This window comes from Trichomycterus rosablanca, chromosome 3 (genome assembly GCF_030014385.1).
Source record: "Trichomycterus rosablanca isolate fTriRos1 chromosome 3, fTriRos1.hap1, whole genome shotgun sequence".
Taxonomy (NCBI): domain Eukaryota; kingdom Metazoa; phylum Chordata; class Actinopteri; order Siluriformes; family Trichomycteridae; genus Trichomycterus; species Trichomycterus rosablanca.
The window spans coordinates 20,744,573-20,765,696 of record NC_085990.1 but is presented as its reverse complement, the minus strand read 5'-3'; the positions used below and the strand labels follow the sequence as shown (position 1 = coordinate 20,765,696).

General features: G+C 41.5%; 1 protein-coding gene across 2 annotated transcripts in view; it reads right to left on the bottom strand.

The window, feature by feature from the left end:
- jarid2a (jumonji and AT-rich interaction domain containing 2a) overlaps positions 1-21,124 on the bottom strand; it is a 126,729-nt gene that overhangs the window by 34,950 nt on the left and 70,655 nt on the right. For both annotated transcript variants that reach the window (XM_062991018.1, XM_062991019.1), the window contains exon 5: positions 827-1,009. In XM_062991018.1, coding sequence (XP_062847088.1) covers positions 827-1,009 — 183 coding nt within the window. The remainder of the gene's footprint in view (positions 1-826; positions 1,010-21,124) is intronic.

Genomic DNA, 21,124 nt, shown 5'->3' with positions numbered 1-21,124 from the left:
GACATAGCCAGTCATGTCAATATTACTGCTAGATTTGACCCCAGATCCTAACATTAATGGGCTAGCTTACTTTACCGCTGCACCACTCCAGCACCACTTTTCTGTTTATTTTGCATAAAACGCGTAAATGGTGTATAAACCAGAACGTATCACTGAAACACTGGACCCAAGGCATCCAAAACTGGGTTTCACACACTTACACCTGTAAGAGCAAATTAGTGTCAGTGTACTGGATGGTTTTAGAATAAAGCCACACAGACACAAAAAAGGACAAAGACAGACAGAGACTGAATACAAGAATCGAAAGCAGATACCCTAGAGCTCTGGAAAAACAACTGTAAATTCTGCACCACTTTTGCTATAAATGTGCATATTTTTACAAAATTGAAGTCCACATGTGCTTCAGACATCCTTAGCAAAACAGAGAACTAACTGTCAATAAACTACAGACAGATTTATCATACTGAATTTGGAAGACCCTCAGCAGCCAAAATAAACCAAAACATAAGCATACTGTAAATCTAAATATGGTTGTTTTAGATGGTTTGATAGTAGGATCGTTGTCTCAGAGCATGCATGAGCATGGAAAGTACGTATACATGGTAAGTATGAAGCAAATGTAGGCAATCTCAGAGAGTGCTGTGTATAGACATGCATCATTAACTACATGGCATGGGGGCAGGCAGGGCCATAACTCATCTCTCTCAAGCCTTGACATGGAAACCCAATAGCGACTCTTTTTAATAAAGGCCTGCAATGATGTGATCTGCGCTCCTGCATATCAGATAAAAAAAACAATCAGATAAAAAGAACGAATTGAAAGTACCGTGTCCGTTTGCGACAACTCCGCTCTGGGCTTTGTTCTTGCGTGGAGTGACCTGACTGGAAGTAAGGGAATTAGAGGCAACCTGTTCGGTTAGCTGGTTGTCGTCATCTTCTTCCTCCTCATCTGCTTCTTCAGCCCGTGCACTCCCAAAGTACTTCATGTTGCTGGGCAACGCAGCAGAACCTGGATCACAAGGAAGAAAAGAGGAAGCGCATAGATGAGGTCTTAGGCACGGGCACAAGAATTCTTTCATGTCGGGATGAAAAAAGACAGATTACATTCTACATACACTATAAGAAAGTGGACACTTGACCATGAGTTTGTTGGACATTCTATTTCAAGACCATAGTAATTGCTATTGCGTAACCACAACTTCCCTTTGTACCTGTAATGACTTTACTCTTCTAGAAAGGCTTTTCTCAAAATTCTGAAGTAGGTCTGTGTTCTCATTCAGTCAAAGAACATTAAGGCTAGGAACTGATGTTGAACAAGCAGGCCTAGCTCACAATCATTCCAATTCATCCCAAAAATGTTTAGTGGTGTTGAGGTTAGAGCTTTGGGCAGGCTATTGAAATTCCACCACACCTAACTCAACAGTCAAATCATGTTTTATGCACTGTGCTTTGGGCAAGTGAGTCATGCTGGAACTAAAAAGAGCCTTCACCAAACTGCTGCCATAAAGTTAGAGACACATAATGGTGGATGAAACACCAGAATTTAATAATTTCAGGAAGTGTTCACTGTTCACATATTGTTTCTGGGGGGCTATGACAAATATGTAATTTATTAATTTTATTATCCGATCAGACGTAATGTACATTTTTGTGTGTTGTATATGTGGTGAACCCATTTTTGGTGGTATTTATTGGTGGTGAATTCAAGGTTATACAGAAATATACTTTGGTCGTTAAATTTTTAAATGCTGTTTGTGACTTCTGTGTACACATATATGTATACTTTCTCCATATCAGCAAGTCAGCAGAAATAAGTCCCTATTTTTAAACACACACAGCACCATTACGCTGATTTCATAGAATGATTACTGCACCAGTGCAGGATAAAAGCTAGGAAAGAGAGACAGTACAGCAATACAAACTTTTGCTTGGTTCATCCATTCTGTGTTATTTGTGAATACTGGCAGCTTTTGACATCAGTAGGCTGTGTTTCAAACCGCATCCTGTCCTAAATGACAGTCCTACCGCTGCAATCTAAATGAAATTACATTAAAATGTAACATAACCAAGGAACTCGGGTGGCACAGCAGTAAATTAAACTGGGAATCCTGGGTTTAAGTCCCTAGCTGTGCTGTTAGCCGGTCACATGGTGAGTTTATGTATTTAATTATTTAAGCACAGCAAAGTAAACAAAAATGACATCTGCACAATGAAACACCTAGAGAAAAACAAAATAAAATGTTAAATCAATTTATAAAAACATACTGTTTACTTGATTTGGAGTGCACATGTTGTGGATTAAACTGTTTTGGAGTTGGGAGTAAAATCTAATCTTATTTCAAAAACAAACTTGCTATTCTTTGCCTTTTGCCATTGACCAGTGTTTCATCTGCAAAAGTTTAGACACTACTGGTCCAATCCAACAGTTTGCTGATTTTTCATTTCATTTTTATATTTCACCAACTCTGGTTTGCCCAGAATCAGTGAAGTAACACACCATGGACAGCAGACCATTCCAACGACAAACCTCAACCATCCCCCTCCTGACACAGCCAATCAGACACACCCAACCCTCCAATAGCATCCGTCATTTGTTAATTCCCCTGCATTCCAAAAAGAAAAAGCCATACATCAATTCTATGCAAAAAATTCTTTGGGCCCGAGCTCATCTCAGATGGCCTAAAAGACAGTGGAAACATGTGCTGTGGTCAGATGAGTCTATGGTTCAGCTTGTTTTTGGAAAAATGCACGTCAAGTTCTCTGTGCCAAATATGAAAAGAACCATCCAGACTGTTATCAGTGAAAGGTCCAAAAGCCAACATCTGTCATGGCATGGGGGAGTATTAGTGCCCATAGCACGAGTGACTTGTATATGTGTGAAGGTACCATTGATACAAAGGTATATATTGGAATTTAAGAGAGACACATGCTGCAATCAAGTTGATTTTTTTTCTGGGAATTTCACGATTATTTCAGCAACACAATCAAGGGACTCATTTAACAGCATGGCTTTGTAGACACAGAATGTGCACTTGACTGACCTGCTGGCACTCCAGATCTGTCTCCTATTTAAAATCTATGGTGCAGCATGAAGAGGAGAATCAAACAATGGTGACTGTGAACTGTTGAAAAACTACGCAAGACAAGATAATCCACTTGCAAAACTGTAACAATTATCTTCAGCTTCAAAACAGGTGTAAACACGCCTCTGTCCCAACTTTTTTGGAGTGTGCTGTAGGCATCAAATTCTAAATGTGTTTATATTTACAAAATACAATGAATTTCAAAACTGAACAGATCCCAAATTCTTCATTTTATTTTTATTTTATTTATAACTTTTCCAGAAATTGAGTTTGCTAGCACATTGTATACATTGTGAATTACAAAAAATGCCATATTTATGTTTGTCTCCAGTAAAGCCACAATGTATTTAATTATTTTTATTTAGAAAACTCAGACACAAAACTTAACATAACTAATTTTAGCAGCAACACGCAGGCCATTTTTTTCTATTTGCTATAACAACCACATTTTTGAGTCTGCCAGGAGCTGCTCTGCTGGTTACATGTTGTTAGCGGAAATGCTCAGGCAGCATTTGAAAATCTCTAGCTGACAACTAGTGTGGTCTGTTAGACAGCCTCCTCTTCAAGAGTTAACAAACCATATACAGTATACAATGCCTTCTGTTTTAATCCGAAACAGTAAGCAAACGTCATAAGCACAGAATGCTTTAACTCATCACTTATCAAGATCGAAAGTCCTAAATTCAATTGCTCTTCTTAGTCACAGCCAGATACAGCAGAGAGAGGGGTAATACGGCAGCTCTGCCCCAGTCTCTCTTTGTCCAAGCTGATCCCAATCCTTCCTGAATGCTCTGGAGTTCATAATCGAGAGGCTGTTCAGAAGCTTTACACTTGCCCTGAATAGTCATTTATGCTCAGGAGGGTCACTGAGTGCACGTAACCCATTTCACTTAAAGCATGTGGTGTATGTGTCTGTGTGTGTGTGTGCAAAAAGAGAAAAAAAAGTGAGGAGAGAGAGCAAGAGAGCAAGAGAGAGAGAGAGAGTTGTATACAAGAAGAGGCTTAAGGCCAAACCCCAATGGTCTCTTTTAAATATAATAGTCTTTATATCTGGAAATTTAAAGCAAAGCATTAAAACCACCTCCTTGTTTCTACACTCAGTGTCCATTTTATCAGCTCCACTTACCATATAGAAGCACTTTGTAGTTCTACAATTACTGACTGTAGTCCATCTGTTTCTCTACATACTTTTTAGCCTGCTTTCACCCTGTTCTTCAATGGTCAGAACCCCCACAGGACCACTAAAGAGTAGGTATTATTTAGGTGGTGGATCATTCTCAGCACTGCAGTGACAATGACATGGTGGTGGTGTGTTAGTGTGTGTTGTGCTGGTATGAGTGGATCAGACACAGCAGCGCTGCTGGAGTTTTTAAACACCTCACTGTCACTGCTGGACTGAAAATAGTTCACCAACCAAAAATATCCAGCCAACAGCGCCCTGTGACCACTGATGGTCTAGAAGATGACAAACTCAAACAGCAGAAATAAATGAGCGATGGTCTCTTACTTCATATCTACAAGGTGAACCAACTAGGTAGGAGTGTCTAATGGAGAGGACTGTGAGTGGACACAGTATTTAAAAACTCCAGCAGCGCTGCTGTGTCTGATCCACTCATACCAGCACAACACACACTAACACACCACCACCATGTCATTGTCACTGCAGTGCTGAGAATGATCCACCACCTAAATAATACCTGCTCTGTGGTGGTCCTGGGGGGTCCTGACCATTGAAGAACAGGGTGAAAGCGGCTAAAAAAGTATGTAGAGAAACAGATGGACTGGAGTCAGTAATTGTAGAACTACAAAGTGCTTCTATATGGTAAGTTGGAGCTGATAAAATAGACAGTGAGTGTAGAAACCAGAAGGTGGTTTTAATGTTATGGCTGATCGGTGTATCTCTTCCATTCATTTTTTTTTTTCTTTATTTATCCACTTTAAATTGTACACACTTTTTTGACCTTGTACAAAAAGTATGTATTTATAAGTGTAAACAAAAGCAAAATTACCAGGCAATGATTTAATCACTGTTTTAAAAATGTAAAAAAAAAAAAAAAGTGGTCTAATGCATCACTCTCGACTTCAAATCCCAGCAGTGCTATCTACCTGGTGGAGTTTCGGCTCATTTCTGCTGCAAATGCAACCTGATCGAGGCATTTGCTCCAAAGTGGAGCACTGGGAGAAAAATGGAGGGGGGAAATGTTTTAATGTAAAGGTACATAAAAATGAAGCAAGATCTACATACTAACACTGCAGATAAAAAAAACACTCTGGTGCAAAATGCACCTGCTTTTATTAAAAAATATTTCACCCTGCAAGTAGCAGGATGAAAATAAAGGATCCACAAGGAGCACTAGCAAACACCTCTTACAGAACCACAAACCGAACCACAAAATAGCCTGCAATGCTATTGCTAATACTAATCTCTAATATTAAAAAAAAAAAACACACAGTTCTTATAACAGATTCAAAAACAGTACTCTTATCTAAGTGGTCATAATTAATTTAATATAGTGTTGTGGTAACCCCCATCGTATGATGTGTTTTCTACTAGGGCTGGACAATGTAGATGAAAATTTTATCACGATATAATATTTAATTTTGGTCAATATTGATAATTACTGATCATCTGTAAGTATCCGATTTTTAATGAAGGGTAGAAGAGAAAGGCTGAATTTAAAGACTTAATTTATTTGTAATTTAGCCACCATATTTATCGAGGCATACAGGCAATACTTTAAACACAATGAAGACCACACAAAAATACAACACCAAATCAGTTGGGACAGTGTTTCTTACATTTACTTTAACTTTTATTTTATTGTATACAGTATAAACCCGAAATATTTCATGTTGTGTCTGGTCAACTTCATTTCATTTGTTAATATACATCAATTCCTGCATTTCAGGCCTGCAAAACATTGCATAAAATATTGGGCCAGAGGCAATTTAGGAAGAATGAGGTAGAAAAAAAACTAAATAATGATGTGATTTTAAACAGGTGATGTCAACATGTTATCGTAATCATGATTTGATACAAAAACAGTATCCACGAAAGGCTGAGTCTTTAAGAAGCAAAGATGGCCAGAGGATCTCCAGTTTGTCAACAAATGCGTCAGAAAATTATTGAAATGTTTAATTATTCCAGATCTCTTTTTGAGAGAAAAAACTTGGCTTCTGACCAAGGACAAAAAGGACCATCCACACTGTTATCAGCAACAAGTCCAAAAGCCAGGGGCTGTGTCAGTGCCCTTGACAAAAGTCATTTACACTTCTGTGATGGCAGCATTAATGCAGAAAAGTACATTGAGATCTTAGAGCGACATATCCTGCCTTCAAGACGTCATCTTTTCCATGGACGTCCATGCATTTTTCAACAAGAAAATGCAAAACCACATGCTGCACACATTACAAAGGCAGGGATATGGAAGAAGAGGGTACGGGTACTGGACTGGCCTGGCTGCAGTCCTGACCTGTCCCAGTAGAGAATGTGTGGAAAATTTTAGAACAAATAATGTGACTATGACAAGCCCAAACTGTTGCACACCTTAAAACGTATTTGCAGGAAGAACAGGATAACATCTAAAACACATCATTGCTTGGTATCCTCTGTGCCAAAATGTCTTTTAAGTGTGGTGAAAAGAAATGGCAACATTAAAAGGTAGTAAATGTTTTACCATCCCAACTTTTTTGAAATGTGGTGCAGGCCTGAAATGCAGGAATAGATGTATATTAACAAGTGAAATAAAGTAGACCAGACAACACATGGAAACATCTTGGGTTCATATTGTCACTGCCTTATTTTTAATTTGCATTTAGGGACCTACTGTCCCAACATTTCTTGAGATATGACAGATGTAGCAGATGTAGGCTGTGACCGACGCGCTGAGTACTCCGAAGGGTGAAAGGGGTTGAGGTGATAAAATAGGTTTGCTGTATTCTCACTCTTGGTCAGAACAATGGTGTTCTGATTTCAGTCAGACTTCCAAAAATAAAAACCTGCCAGACTGGTGAGTTGACCTGTCCTGTCCTTGTATATACACAATTTCCTCACTGCAGTCATTTTTTCACTCTACACTGTTTCTGCTGTTGTTGTCACATACAGGGGTTGGACAATGAAACTGAAACACCTGTCATTTTAGTGTGGGAGGTTTCATGGCTAAATTGGACCAGTCTGGTGGCCAATCTTCATTAATTGCACATTGCACCAGTAAGAGCAGAGTGTGAAGGTTCAATTAGCAGGGTAAGAGCACAGTTTTGCTCAAAATATTGCAATGCACACAACATTATGGGTGACATACCAGAGTTCAAAAGAGGACAAATTGTTGGTGCACGTCTTGCTGGCGCATCTGTGACCAAGACAGCAAGTCTTTGTGATGTATCAAGAGCCACGGTATCCAGGGTAATGTCAGCATACCACCAAGAAGGACAAACCACATCCAACAGGTTTAACTGTGGACGCAAGAGGAAGCTGTCTGAAAGGGATGTTCGGGTGCTAACCCGGATTGTATCCAAAAAAACATAAAACCACGGCTGCCCAAATCACGGCAGAATTAAATGTGCACTTCAACTCTCCTGTTTCCACCAGAACTGTCCGTCGGGAGCTCCACAGGGTCAATATACACGGCCGGGCTGCTATAGCCAAACCTTTGGTCACTCGTGCCAATGCCAAACGTCGGTTTCAATGGTGCAAGGAGCGCAAATCTTGGGCTGTGGACAATGTGAAACATGTATTGTTCTCTGATGAGTCCACCTTTACTGTTTTCCCCACATCCGGGAGAGTTACGGTGTGGAGAAGCCCCAAAGAAGCGTACCACCCAGACTGTTGCATGCCCAGAGTGAAGCATGGGGGTGGATCAGTGATGGTTTGGGCTGCCATATCATGGCATTCCCTTGGCCCAATACTTGTGCTAGATGGGCGTGTCACTGCCAAGGACTACCGAACCATTCTGGAGGACCATGTGCATCCAATGGTTCAAACATTGTATCCTGAAGGCGGTGCCGTGTATCAGGATGACAATGCACCAATACACACAGCAAGACTGGTGAAAGATTGGTTTGATGAACATGAAAGTGAAGTTGAACATCTCCCATGGCCTGCACAGTCACCAGATCTAAATATTATTGAGCCACTTTGGGGTGTTTTGGAGAAGCGAGTCAGGAAACGTTTTCCTCCACCAGCATCACGTAGTGACCTGGCCACTATCCTGCAAGAAGAATGGCTTAAAATCCCTCTGACCACTGTGCAGGACTTGTAAATGTCATTTCCAAGACGAATTGACGCTGTATTGGCCGCAAAAGGAGGCCCTACACCATACTAATAAATTATTGTGGTCTAAAACCAGGTGTTTCAGTTTCATTGTCCAACCCCTGTAGATGGTGCAGCTGAAATTTACACTGTTTTATAATAGGCTGTTTATAAGCCTGAGCGGACGCACACTTGGGGTTTGTTTTTAAAACCAACCTAGGTGTATTTGTGGTTTCCTGGCAGTCTGTGTTACATGTGTTAAAGGGAAACTACTTAACACTCACTCACTCACTCACTGTCTTAACCGCTTATCCAATTTGGGTCGCGAGGGTTGGGGTTGGGTTGTGCTGGAGCGTATCCCAGCTTTTCAATGGGCGCAAGGCACACAGTAGCACCCTGGACGGTGCGCCAGTCCATCGCAGGGCAGACACACATACACACACACACACACACATTTTCCTATAGGGCAATTCAGTGTCTCCAGTTAACCTGACTGCATGTTTTTGGACTGTGGGAGGAAACCCACGCAGGCACGGGGAGAACATCACTACAACCCAGCACGTCCACTTCGTTCACAAGATGCAGGGTTACTTATAGTTCCAAGAATTAAAAAGATCATGGCTGGTGGAAGAGCATTTTCTTACAAAGCTCCACAGCTTTGGAATAATCTCCCTGCCTCTGTTTGGGATTCGGACACAGTCTCAATTAGGGCTGGACGATATGGCTAAAATTTATATCACGATATAACTCCTAATTTCGGTCGATACGATATAATTCCGATATCGATATGAATAATACAAATGTCAGAAAAACTGCCAAAAACACCAAAATTGGATGGCGGTACCTGCAAACCTCTTTTCTGGTTTCTGGTAAGAAATACAAGCTGAATAGACCACTGAATTAGTCCTTCCTCTCTTATCAGCTATTTCGTCTGCTTCTTTTTCAACTGTGGACAGTGGCGGAGCCAGACAATCTTTATAGGGGTGGCCAGACTGAGACCATTGCTCACAGGGGTGGCACAGAAACTGTCTGTCACTCGTTTACCTATGGCAGTGAGTACCATGTAGAATTACATCAAGCCTAGAATAATAAGCTTTATATTTATTTTCTCTGACAAGTGAAAAACTAAAATATTGCCTATAACCTTAACATTACGAGGAAGAATTTCAAAGATATTCCTTTGCAATACTTGATCATTTGACTGCAAACTTGTGTGTACTGATGAGACTCATTTGAACCCCAGAACATGCTAGCAAATGCTAACAAATTTTAATTTTCTTTCAAGAATATGATACAGTGTATCACAAAAGTGAGTACACCCCTCACATTTCTGCAAATATTTTATTATATCTTTTCATGGGACAACACTATAGAAATAAAACTTGGATATAACTTAGAGTAGTCAGTGTACAACTTGTATAGCAGTGTAGATTTACTGTCTTCTGAAAATAACTCAACACACAGCCATTAATGTCTAAATGGCTGACAACATAAGTGAGTACACCCCACAGTGAACATGTCCAAATTGTGCCCAAAGTGTCAATATTTTGTGTGACCACCATTATTATCCAGCACTGCCTTAACCCTCCTGGGCATGGAATTCACCAGAGCTGCACAGGTTGCTACTGGAATCCTCTTCCACTCCTCCATGATGACATCATGACCTTGTTACCTGCTTGCTCTCCCTTTTAGTTATGCTGTAATAATTAGGGCTGCCGGAGTCTAAAACTCTCTGTAAAACTGTTTGTCAACTAGCATTGTACATTATTAACTACATTCTCTGTTGTTTTACCCCGAGGGCATTCTGATGGAAACCTGTTTACCCGCCGAGGTTAAGGATTAAAGTCGAGACTGCCGGGACAACGATGCTGCTCCTGTCAGATGTGACTGGTCTGGAGTAATTGCAACGACAAGAAATCACTACAGACTTTATTGAAGACTAGAGCGGATAACAACTCTATTATTATTTAATTGTTTATTTATCTATTTATTACCAGTTATGACTTTTAGATCATTTAATTCTGTGTTTGTATGATTTGTGTAAATCGTGTATTTATTTAAAGTATCCTCCAGGCCACCCAAGAAGGATGGGCCCTGCTGAGTCTGGTTCCTCTCAAGGTTTCTTCCTGTAATTTTCAGGGAGTTTTTCCTTGCCACAGTCGCCCTCGGCTTGCTCAACAGGGGTTTTTGTGTCTGTTGGTCCTGGATTTTGTAAAGTTGCTTTGAGACAATGTATATTGTAAAAAGCGCTATATAAATAAAGTTGACTTGACTTGACTTGACATCACGGAGCTGGTGGATGTTAGACACCTTAAACTCCTCCACCTTCCACTTGAGGATGCGCCACAGGTGCTCAATTGGGTTTAGTCCATCACCTTTACCTTCAGCTTCCTCAGCAAGGCAGTTGTCATCTTGGAGGTTGTGTTTGGTTGTGTCTTGGTACTTCTCACCAGGGCGCCGCCACACATGCTGGACACCATCTGAGCCAAACAAGTTTATCTTGGTCTCGTCAGACCACAGGGCATTCCCGCAATCCATGTTCTTGGACTGCTTGTCTTCAGCAAACTGTTTGCGGGCTTTCTTGTGCGTCAGCTTCCTTCTGGGATGACGACCATGCAGACCGAGTTAATGCAGTGTGCGGCGTATGGTCTGAGCACTGACAGGCTGACCTCCTACGTCTTCAACCTCTGCAGCAATGCTGGCAGCACTCATGTGTCTATTTTTTAAAGCCAACCTCTGGATATGACGCCGAACACGTGGACTCAACTTCTTTGGTCGACCCTGGCGAAGCCTGTTCCGAGTGGAACCTGTCCTGGAAAACCGCTGTATGACCTTGGCCACCATGCTGTAGCTCAGTTTCAGGGTGTTAGCAATCTTCTTATAGCCCAGGCCATCTTTGTGGAGAGCAACAATTCTATTTCTCACATCCTCAGAGAGTTCTTTGCCATGAGGTGCCATGTTGAATATCCAGTGGCCAGTATGAGAGAATTGTACCCAAAACACCAAATTTAACAGCCCTGCTCCCCATTTACACCTGGAACCTTGACACATGACACCAGGGAGGGACAACGACACATTTGGGCACAATTTGGACATGTTCACTGTGGGGTGTACTCACTTATGTTGCCAGCTATTTAGACATTAATGGCTGTGTGTTGAGTTATTTTCAGAAGACAGTAAATCTACACTGCTATACAAGCTGTACACTGACTACTCTAAGTTATATCCAAGTTTCATGTCTATAGTGTTGTCCCATGAAAAGATATAATCAAATATTTGCAGAAATGTGAGGGGTGTACTCACTTTTGTGATACACTGTACATTCTGACCAACACTATTAAGCCAAATCAGCATTGAAAATTGACTTTACTTTTAATAGCCTTCTACAATGCTGGGGCTTCTTATAACTGAATATTGTCTTTTCAATAGAAGTGTTATATAAGTGCTATTAAATTGTTTTTCGAAACAAAAACGCCAAACAGTGGAACGCGCAGAGCCCGTTGGTGTCTTTACTCGTAGCGCGCCACAACTACTGAGCAGTAGTAGTACTAAGTAGTATTAGTACTCAGTAGTATTAGTACTCAGTAGTAGTACTTCTTCTGTAATTGTGTTGGTGGTTGACATTTATGTTGAGTGCATTACTGCACTGTTTTGGTGGAGAACTACTTGCTTGAGGTGCGCTGTTGAATTGCGTCCCTGTGGGAACACCTGCGTGCAAAAATGCTTCCGCAAAAAATTAACACCGGCAAAGCGGTGATGGGGTGGGGTGTGGGGTGTGGGGGGCTGATGGGCTCCGCCCCTGACTGTGGATGCTCGTTCACTCACAGCTGTTGAACTCATTTTGCCGCTAATATCCACCGTGTTGTAGGTAGCGGAGTGTAATCAGAGCGGTAACGCTGAGCACTGGCTTCGTGCCTGTGGCGTACGTCATCACGCACTGACGTCATGTATATCGATTGAATTTGTTTAAAAATCATATCACCGTTATTGAAACGTTATTTTCTATCGCGATATATATCGATATCGAATTATTGTCCAGCACTAGTCTCAATGTTTAAGTCTAGACTGAAAACATATTTATTTTCTCAGGCTTTTGATTAGTATAGACAAAGGAGCAGATCTTGGGGGTTCTTGGTCATAGAAACTTGTGGTGATCAGGGATGTTGGGTTGCTGTCGTTCTGCCTCTCTTGTCCGATCACTCAGGTTTGATGGTGGTGGGGGAGGCGGGCGCTGATGTCCTGTGAAAGCCTTCATGACCTGGTTACCTGCTCGCTCTCCCTTTTAGTTATGACCTTCTTGCTGTGAGGCGACAGTGCTACCCACCGAGCCACCGTGCCCAAATACTAAACATTCTATCAGAAAAAGCTGGATGGCTTCTAGCGGGCATAATTGGGGGTGCCTGCAGCAGACAAAATTGGCCATTAAGGTCTGCCAGGTGAGAAAAAAACCAGCATGAAAAGTGGGTGGGGTCTTCGACGCTGTGTAAGGACACTGGTTGGTGGCCCGAGGCACCTAGCAAGGAGTAGCAAGGAGATCATTTTGTGGCTCTCTTTTCACCGAATGTGTGGGCGAATAAGAAGGGGTCGGTGGACTGCACACACGTTGGAGGGAGCGTAAGGCAGGCAAAAATACCCTCCTTGGACACGACCGGAGTCTCCAGCAGCGGAAGACGAATTGATTACACTAATTTGGGAGAAAAGGGGAAAAATGCATAACAACAACAACAAGAAAGTTCTTTAGCTATTGATGATACACACTGCTAGTTTTTTATCGTCCAGGCCTATTTCCTACTTTGGGCCAACATTTTGAGGAAGGCCGCTTCCTCTTTCAGCATGACTGTGCCCATGTAGAAAAAAATGAAGTCCATAAAGGCAGGGTTTGACTAGATTGGTGTGAACTTTAGTGACCTGCACAGAGTCCTGACCTCAACACCAGTCATTACTTTTGTGACCCATCCACCATGAATGCCTGACTTTTTGCACTGTCCCAATTTGGATATGCTCAATGTCACTTTACACTCTGATGACCTCTCCAGGTTGCATTCGCAGTGAGGAGCAGCAGGGTGGTGAACCTCCATCCAGTCTTACCTTCCTCACTGAGTCTCCAGAGAGGCCAACCAGACAGGGGGCAATGCAGAGACTCGACTTCAGTCTCACTGGTGGCAGACTGGAGCATTAGACTGCTGCACCATCCAAAAGCCTGGTGTTAGAATTTAGTATGTAGTTTAAAATGAGTTTTAAAGTGATGTAAGCTAAACATACTCCCACCCACAGGTTGCAGAACATCCATGTGAACAAAGTAAAAAACTTGGGGGAAGATTCTTTAACTTGCATCCTTCTTGACTACAAATCCATTATCCCACTTTTGTCCTCAGCCCAGGCAAATGTAATCAGTCTGCTCTGTCTTTTCCCTCCTCAGCTGGTTGTATGCGGAGGAGTAGAAAGATAATTTCAGGCTGTCGTGTTTACTCTGACTTTAAGTGCTTGATGAAACTGGTAGAGTGGAGAAAGGTGGGTAGTGGGAAATGGTGACAACGGTACATAATGCTGTGGGCTTTTCTTCCTTGTATCAACAGTGAGACAAAGACAAGTTTAGAATGCTTAGGTGTTTTAACTCAACTAACTTAATCACTCAGATGTTTTTTCTGCATTTTGGCCTTTCATCCACAAGAAAAATAACATGCAGTGTTTTTAGAAATCATCATACCCTATGCCAGGGGTTTTCAACTGGGGCGCGAGTACCCGTCCGGGGTGTTTTTTTTATTCTAAAATTAAAGCAATTAATTTTTCACCCACAGGTGATATTCACTGATCAGCCATAACACTAAAACCACCTCCTTGTTTCTACACTCACTGTCCATTTTATCAGCTCCACTTACCATAAAGGAGCACTTTGTAGTTCTACAATTACTGACTGTAGTCAATCAGTTTCTCTGCATACGTTTTTAGCCTGCTTTCACCCTGTTCTTCAATGGTCAGGACCCCCACAAGACCACCACAGAGCAGGTATTATTTAGGTGGTAGATAATTCTCAGCACTGAAGTGACACTGACATGGTGGTGGTGTGTTAGTGTGTGTTGTGCTGGTATGAGTGGATCAGACAGCAGCGCTGCTGGAGTTTTAAATACCATGTCCACTCACTGCCCACTCTATTAAACACTCCTACCTAGTTGGTACTTCAAGGCTACTGAATAATACGAAGGGTGATACAAACTTCCTGAATAACATAAAGTTGCACGGTTCACCTTTAATTATATTATTATTATTATTATTATTATTATTATTATCATCAATATTCATATATATGAAGAGTCTGATTATATGTTAATATTGATGATTCCTCAGAAAAATTATTAACAACAATTTACCATGGTGAGAAACACTCATATACAGGGGTTGGACAATGAAACTGAAACACCTGGTTTTAGACCACAATAATTTATTAGTATGGTGTAGGGCCTCCTTTTGCGGCCAATACAGCATCAATTCGTCTTGGAAATGACATATACAAGTCCTGCACAGTGGTCAGAGGGATTTTAAGCCATTCTTCTTGCAGGATAGTGGCCAGGTCACTACGTGATGCTGGTGGAGGAAAACGTTTCCTGACTCGCTTCTCCAAAACACCCCAAAGTGGCTCAATAATATTTAGATCTGGTGACTGTGCAGGCCATGGGAGATGTTCAACTTCACTTTCATGTTCATCAAACCAATCTTTCACCAGTCTTGCTGTGTGTATTGGTGCATTGTCATCCTGATACACGGCACCGCCTTCAGGATACAATGTTTGAACCATTGGATGGACATGGTCCTCCAGAATGGTTCGGTAGTCCTTGGCAGTGACGCGCCCATCTAGCACAAGTATTGGGCCAAGGGAATGCCATGATATGGCAGCCCAAACCATCACTGATCCACCCCCATGCTTCACTCTGGGCATGCAACAGTCTGGGTGGTACGCTTCTTTGGGGCTTCTCCACACCGTAACTCTCCCGGATGTGGGGAAAACAGTAAAGGTGGACTCATCAGAGAACAATACATGTTTCACATTGTCCACAGCCCAAGATTTGCGCTCCTTGCACCATTGAAACCGACGTTTGGCATTGGCACGAGTGACCAAAGGTTTGGCTATAGCAGCCCGGCCGTGTATATTGACCCTGTGGAGCTCCCGACGGACAGTTCTGGTGGAAACAGGAGAGTTGAAGTGCACATTTAATTCTGCCGTGATTTGGGCAGCCGTGGTTTTATGTTTTTTGGATACAATCCGGGTTAGCACCCGAACATCCCTTTCAGACAGCTTCCTCTTGCGTCCACAGTTAATCCTGTTGGATGTGGTTTGTCCTTCTTGGTGGTATGCTGACATTACCCTGGATACCGTGGCTCTTGATACATCACAAAGACTTGCTGTCTTGGTCACAGATGCGCCAGCAAGACGTGCACCAACAATTTGTCCTCTTTTGAACTCTGGTATGTCACCCATAATGTTGTGTGCATTGCAATATTTTGAGCAAAACTGTGCTCTTACCCTGCTAATTGAACCTTCACACTCTGCTCTTACTGGCGCAATGTGCAATTAATGAAGATTGGCCACCAGACTGGTCCAATTTAGCATCAATATTCATATATATATGAAGAGTCTGATTATATGTTAATATTGATGATTCCTCAGAAAAATTATTAACAACAATTTACCATGGTGAGAAACACTCATATATTTCAGCATGTAACATTATTTATCTCTATTAATCTAAATTTGTTTCAATATTTGAAAGTCAGAGCAGAGTCACATATCTGATATTTTTGTAAATAACTTTCTTGCCAGTTTTGTATGACTGGCAAGGGGCCAGTGATAGCTTGGTGGTTAAGGTACTGGACTAGTAAGCAGAAGGTTGCTGGTTCAAGCCCCGCCACCACCAAGTTGCCACTGTTGGGTCCCTGAGCAAGGCCCTTAACCCTCAATTGCTCATCGTGTTCCGCTCATTGTGTAAGTCGCTTTGGATAAAAGCGTCTGCTAAATGCTGAAAATGTAAATGTAATGTAAATGTATGAATGAGCACATATGTAGCATTCTGATCAAAATCACACCATTTTTTTTTTTATCAAATGATCATCACACTTATTTTGGATTTACTGATCTTTATTATATTTTAATATAAAATAAATATAAAAGGATTTTTTTAAACAAGGTTTGTAGGAGGTAAGGGACATTAATTTTGTATATAAAAATAGTTTGACATTAATTCATGAAATTATACAAGATTTTAATAGATTTATTTATTTGCACAATAAAATGATTATAAAATAAATATAAAAATTAATTGAAAAACAAGGTTTGTAGTAGCTAAGGAACGTTGATTGTTTGTAAACAAAAATTTCTTGAGATCTATAGAAAAAAAATTTCATACTTTATTGATACTTTAAATATAATGGAAAATAAATACAAACGTTATTTTTTTTAAATATGGTTTGTAGGATTTAATTTGTTTGTATAAAAAAATAGTTTGACATTAATCCACCAATACATTGCAAGACTTGAATGGATTTATTTGTCTGTAATAAGTGCAGAGTAAATGTCTCATACGTTTTTCTGTTAGTTTGAGGACGCTCCCTAACTCGTTAGCTGAAGTGGGAGCTTGATCAGCGGTTTCATTATAACCTTTCTTTAAATAAATACATGTAATCTTAAAATTACCCTCAAATGGTTTTTGAAGTATGTTAACTTTAAATTTATCTGTGTAAGAAATCATAAATAAGTAGGTGCTAGGTGTTTTTTCAACCATTTATATAGATCGGAATGGCGAATGTCAAACGAATGTTGAATATCAAACTAACTTTACCGCAGTCAAATACTGTCCTGTTTGTACTTATCACTACCTTTGCAACATTTTACAACAAATCATGTTTATTATTAGTACGATTTAATAAAAGCTACGATGTACAGGGACGTTTTTGTGAAATGTACTGAAGCCTCTCTCCATGTTCCTCCCAATCAGCTGCGCATGCGTAGCTTGTTTGTCTCAGCGTTATGCGCACGATATAAAACTCCGCACTCAGACAAGATCAGAGCTCATTTAAATCAAACATTTTTGTTTTTAAATGTTATATTCACTATTGTCATTTTCAAATCTACATCTATGCAAGTGTCATCGATTCAAAAAGATCAGCAACACAAATATAATTTTTAGACGGAGCTCTATAGTCACTATAGTGCTATTTTAGAACATTCCCTGAGGGCGACTCACGTGGTCCCTGCGGGTGACCAGGTGCCCGCGGGCACCGTGTTGGTGACCCCTGGTCTAGAGTCAGGCACCGGTGCCTGTATGATAAACATTTGTATGACGAACCTGAATAGTTCTGCCCAGGAGAAAATGCTCTCTAGGCCCAATATGCAAATAAAGAATTTCACTGTACTGTACATCTGTATATGTATAAATGACAAATAAAGGGTATCTTTTATGATTAGCAGATGCAAAAAAACATTTGTATATATATGTGTGTGTGTGTGTGTGTGTATACGTGCGTGTAGAACTGATAACCAGCTAGGGTAAACGTCAATTAAGAAAAATATAACAAAGGTGAGTAAGCTAAAATGACGACAGTATAAAGAAATGTTCTGTCTGCCTACTGAGTCCAATTAAATCAATTAAGGCTACTTCCCAGATGCTGCATTTGGCTCTAAGATGATGTTAAATAAATGATTATCACCACATACAGTGTATCACAAAAGTAAGTACACCCCTCACATTTCTGCAAATATTTGATTATATCTTTTCATGGGACAACACTATAGACATGAAACTTGGATATAACTTAGAGTAGTCAGTGTACAGCTTGTATAGCAGTGTAGATTTACTGTCTTCTGAAAATAATTCAACACACAGCCATTAATGTCTAAATGGCTGGCAACATAAGTGAGTACACCCCACAGTGAACATGTCCAAATTGTGCCCAAAGTGTCAATATTTTGTGTGACCACCATTATTATCCAGCACTGCCTTAACCCTCCTGGGCATGTAATTCACCAGAGCTGCACAGGTTGCTACTGGAATCCTCTTCCACTCCTCCATGATGACATCACGGAGCTGGTGGATGTTAGACACCTTGAACTCCTCCACCTTCCACTTGAGGATGCGCCACAGGTGCTCAATTGGGTTTAGTCCATCACCTTTACCTTCAGCTTCCTCAGCAAGGCAGTTGTCATCTTGGAGGTTGTGTTTGGGGTCGTTATCCTGTTGGAAAACTGCCATGAGGCCCAGTTTTCGAAGGGAGGGGATCATGCTCTGTTTCAGAATGTCACAGTACATGTTGGAATTCATGTTTCCCTCAATGAACTGCAGCTCCCCAGTGCCAGCAACACTCATGCAGCCCAAGACCATGATGCTACCACCACCATGCTTGACTGTAGGCAAGATACAGTTGTCTTGGTACTTCTCACCAGGGCGCCGCCACACATGCTGGACACCATCTGAGCCAAACAAGTTTATCTTGGTCTCGTCAGACCACAGGGCATTCCAGTAATCCATGTTCTTGGACTGCTTGTCTTCAGCAAACTGTTTGCTGGCTTTCTTGTGCGTCAGCTTCCTTCTGGGATGACGACCATGCAGACCGAGTTGATGCAGTGTGCGGCGTATGGTCTGAGCACTGACAGGCTGACCTCCCACGTCTTCAACCTCTGCAGCAATGCTGGCAGCACTCATGTGTCTATTTTTTAAAGCCAACCTCTGGATATGACGCCGAACACGTGGACTCAACTTCTTTGGTCGACCCTGGCGAAGCCTGTTCCGAGTGGAACCTGTCCTGGAAAACCGCTGTATGACCTTGGCCACCATGCTGTAGCTCAGTTTCAGGGTGTTAGCAATCTTCTTATAGCCCAGGCCATCTTTGTGGAGAGCAACAATTCTATTTCTCACATCCTCAGAGAGTTCTTTGCCATGAGGTGCCATGTTGAATATCCAGTGGCCAGTATGAGAGAATTGTACCCAAAACACCAAATTTAACAGCCCTGCTCCCCATTTACACCTGGGACCTTGACACATGACACCAGGGAGGGACAACGACACATTTGGGCACAATTTGGACATGTTCACTGTGGGGTGTACTCACTTATGTTGCCAGCTATTTAGACATTAATGGCTGTGTGTTGAGTTATTTTCAGAAGACAGTAAATCTACACTGCTATACAAGTTGTACACTGACTACTCTAAGTTATATCCAAGTTTCATGTCTATAGTGTTGTCCCATGAAAAGATATAATGAAATATTTGCAGAAATGTGAGGGGTGTACTCACTTTTGTGATACACTGTATAACAAATGATGACAATGGGGGAGCTATAACAGTAAAAACATAGCTTAATGCAGTAATTACCATGGAGAGCTAGGACGGCAGTTTCCAGCGTATAAAAGTTAATTACAGGATCATTTGCTGTTCGCCTGGGCAAATTCTTAAACAAACTGATGTATGTCCTGATATTTGTGATGGTTTTCTCTTGTGTCACTAAGTAAATTTTGTTGCCTTGAATGCAGCATTGCTCTGTGGAGATGGATGACAATGCAGGAAAAAGTTAAAAAAAAAAGGAGCTTTTACATGCAGCTGATGAAACACCAATGATGAGTGTGATTACAGCCTAAATAAGGGATGTTCAAACTAACATCCACAGGCCATTTGTGGCCTGTTAAAAAGGCTTAGAAGTCAAATTATTGTTGGCCTGCTATTAAGCAGGTTTTTAACAAACACTGCTTGTGGGGGCACTCAGGTGGTGCAGCGTGATAATTCACTAGCACACCAGCGCCAAGATTCTGAACTCCCTGGTTTGAGTCTCAGCTCCGCTACCGGTCGACTGGACGTCTCAAGCAGGCATAATTGGCTAATGCCTGCAGCAGGCAAATTGGCCTCCAGTCTGCTAGGGTGGAAAATGACCAGATTTAACAGAAAAGTGGGGCTGTGAAAGGAACCTGGTTGCTGAGGGCGCTTGCACAGTCATGGAGGAGCGCAGAGGTCGGGGCGTGGCTCTCACGCCTCACGACTGACAGCGAGTATCATTCGATTCACCCCCTTCTTGGGTACCACTAGAGGTCCCCAGCAGCAGATTGACTATGCTAAATTGGAAGAAAAATGGGATCAAATGCAAAATATAAAAAAAAAATGCTGCTTGTACTGTTTAAACTCTGGTTGTCACTAACTCATAAAACACTAAAACTAAATCTAAAACACTCATTTTCTTTCCCCCAACTCAAAACGTTACACCTAAATTAATGTTAACTGGTATGTGAAATCAAGTATGTCTATTTTTGAATTTTTCTATTTTTCCTACTTTTTCCCCCCAATTTTCTCCCCTAATCGAGTCGTGTCCAATTACCCTGATTATGTCCTCTATACTGATTCGACCCTTCACCGCAGACTGAGGACGTCTCTTAACTGACATACGCCCCCTCCTGCACGTACAGTCAGTACAGACTGCATTTCTCACCCACACGAGTCGAGTTCATACACTGACGGGCACTGTGTACGGAGGGTCACACCCCCATCAGGATTATTCCTCAGCCCTGTGCAGGTGCCATCAGTCAGCCAGAAGCCAACCATTTATGAGGACCAATGGTCTGACTTTTTACCCCTATGAACTACAGCCAGTCGTTGTTCATGCAGCCTCCCAGCCCAGTCGGAAAGGCAGAGCTGAGATTCGATACGATGTCTTCGAAACCACAACTCTGGTGTGCTAGAGTACTTTTTACCACTGCGCCACCCAAGTACGTCTATTAAATTTTTATTTGTTTTATTAGAAAAGAGTCTGTGGCCCGTGT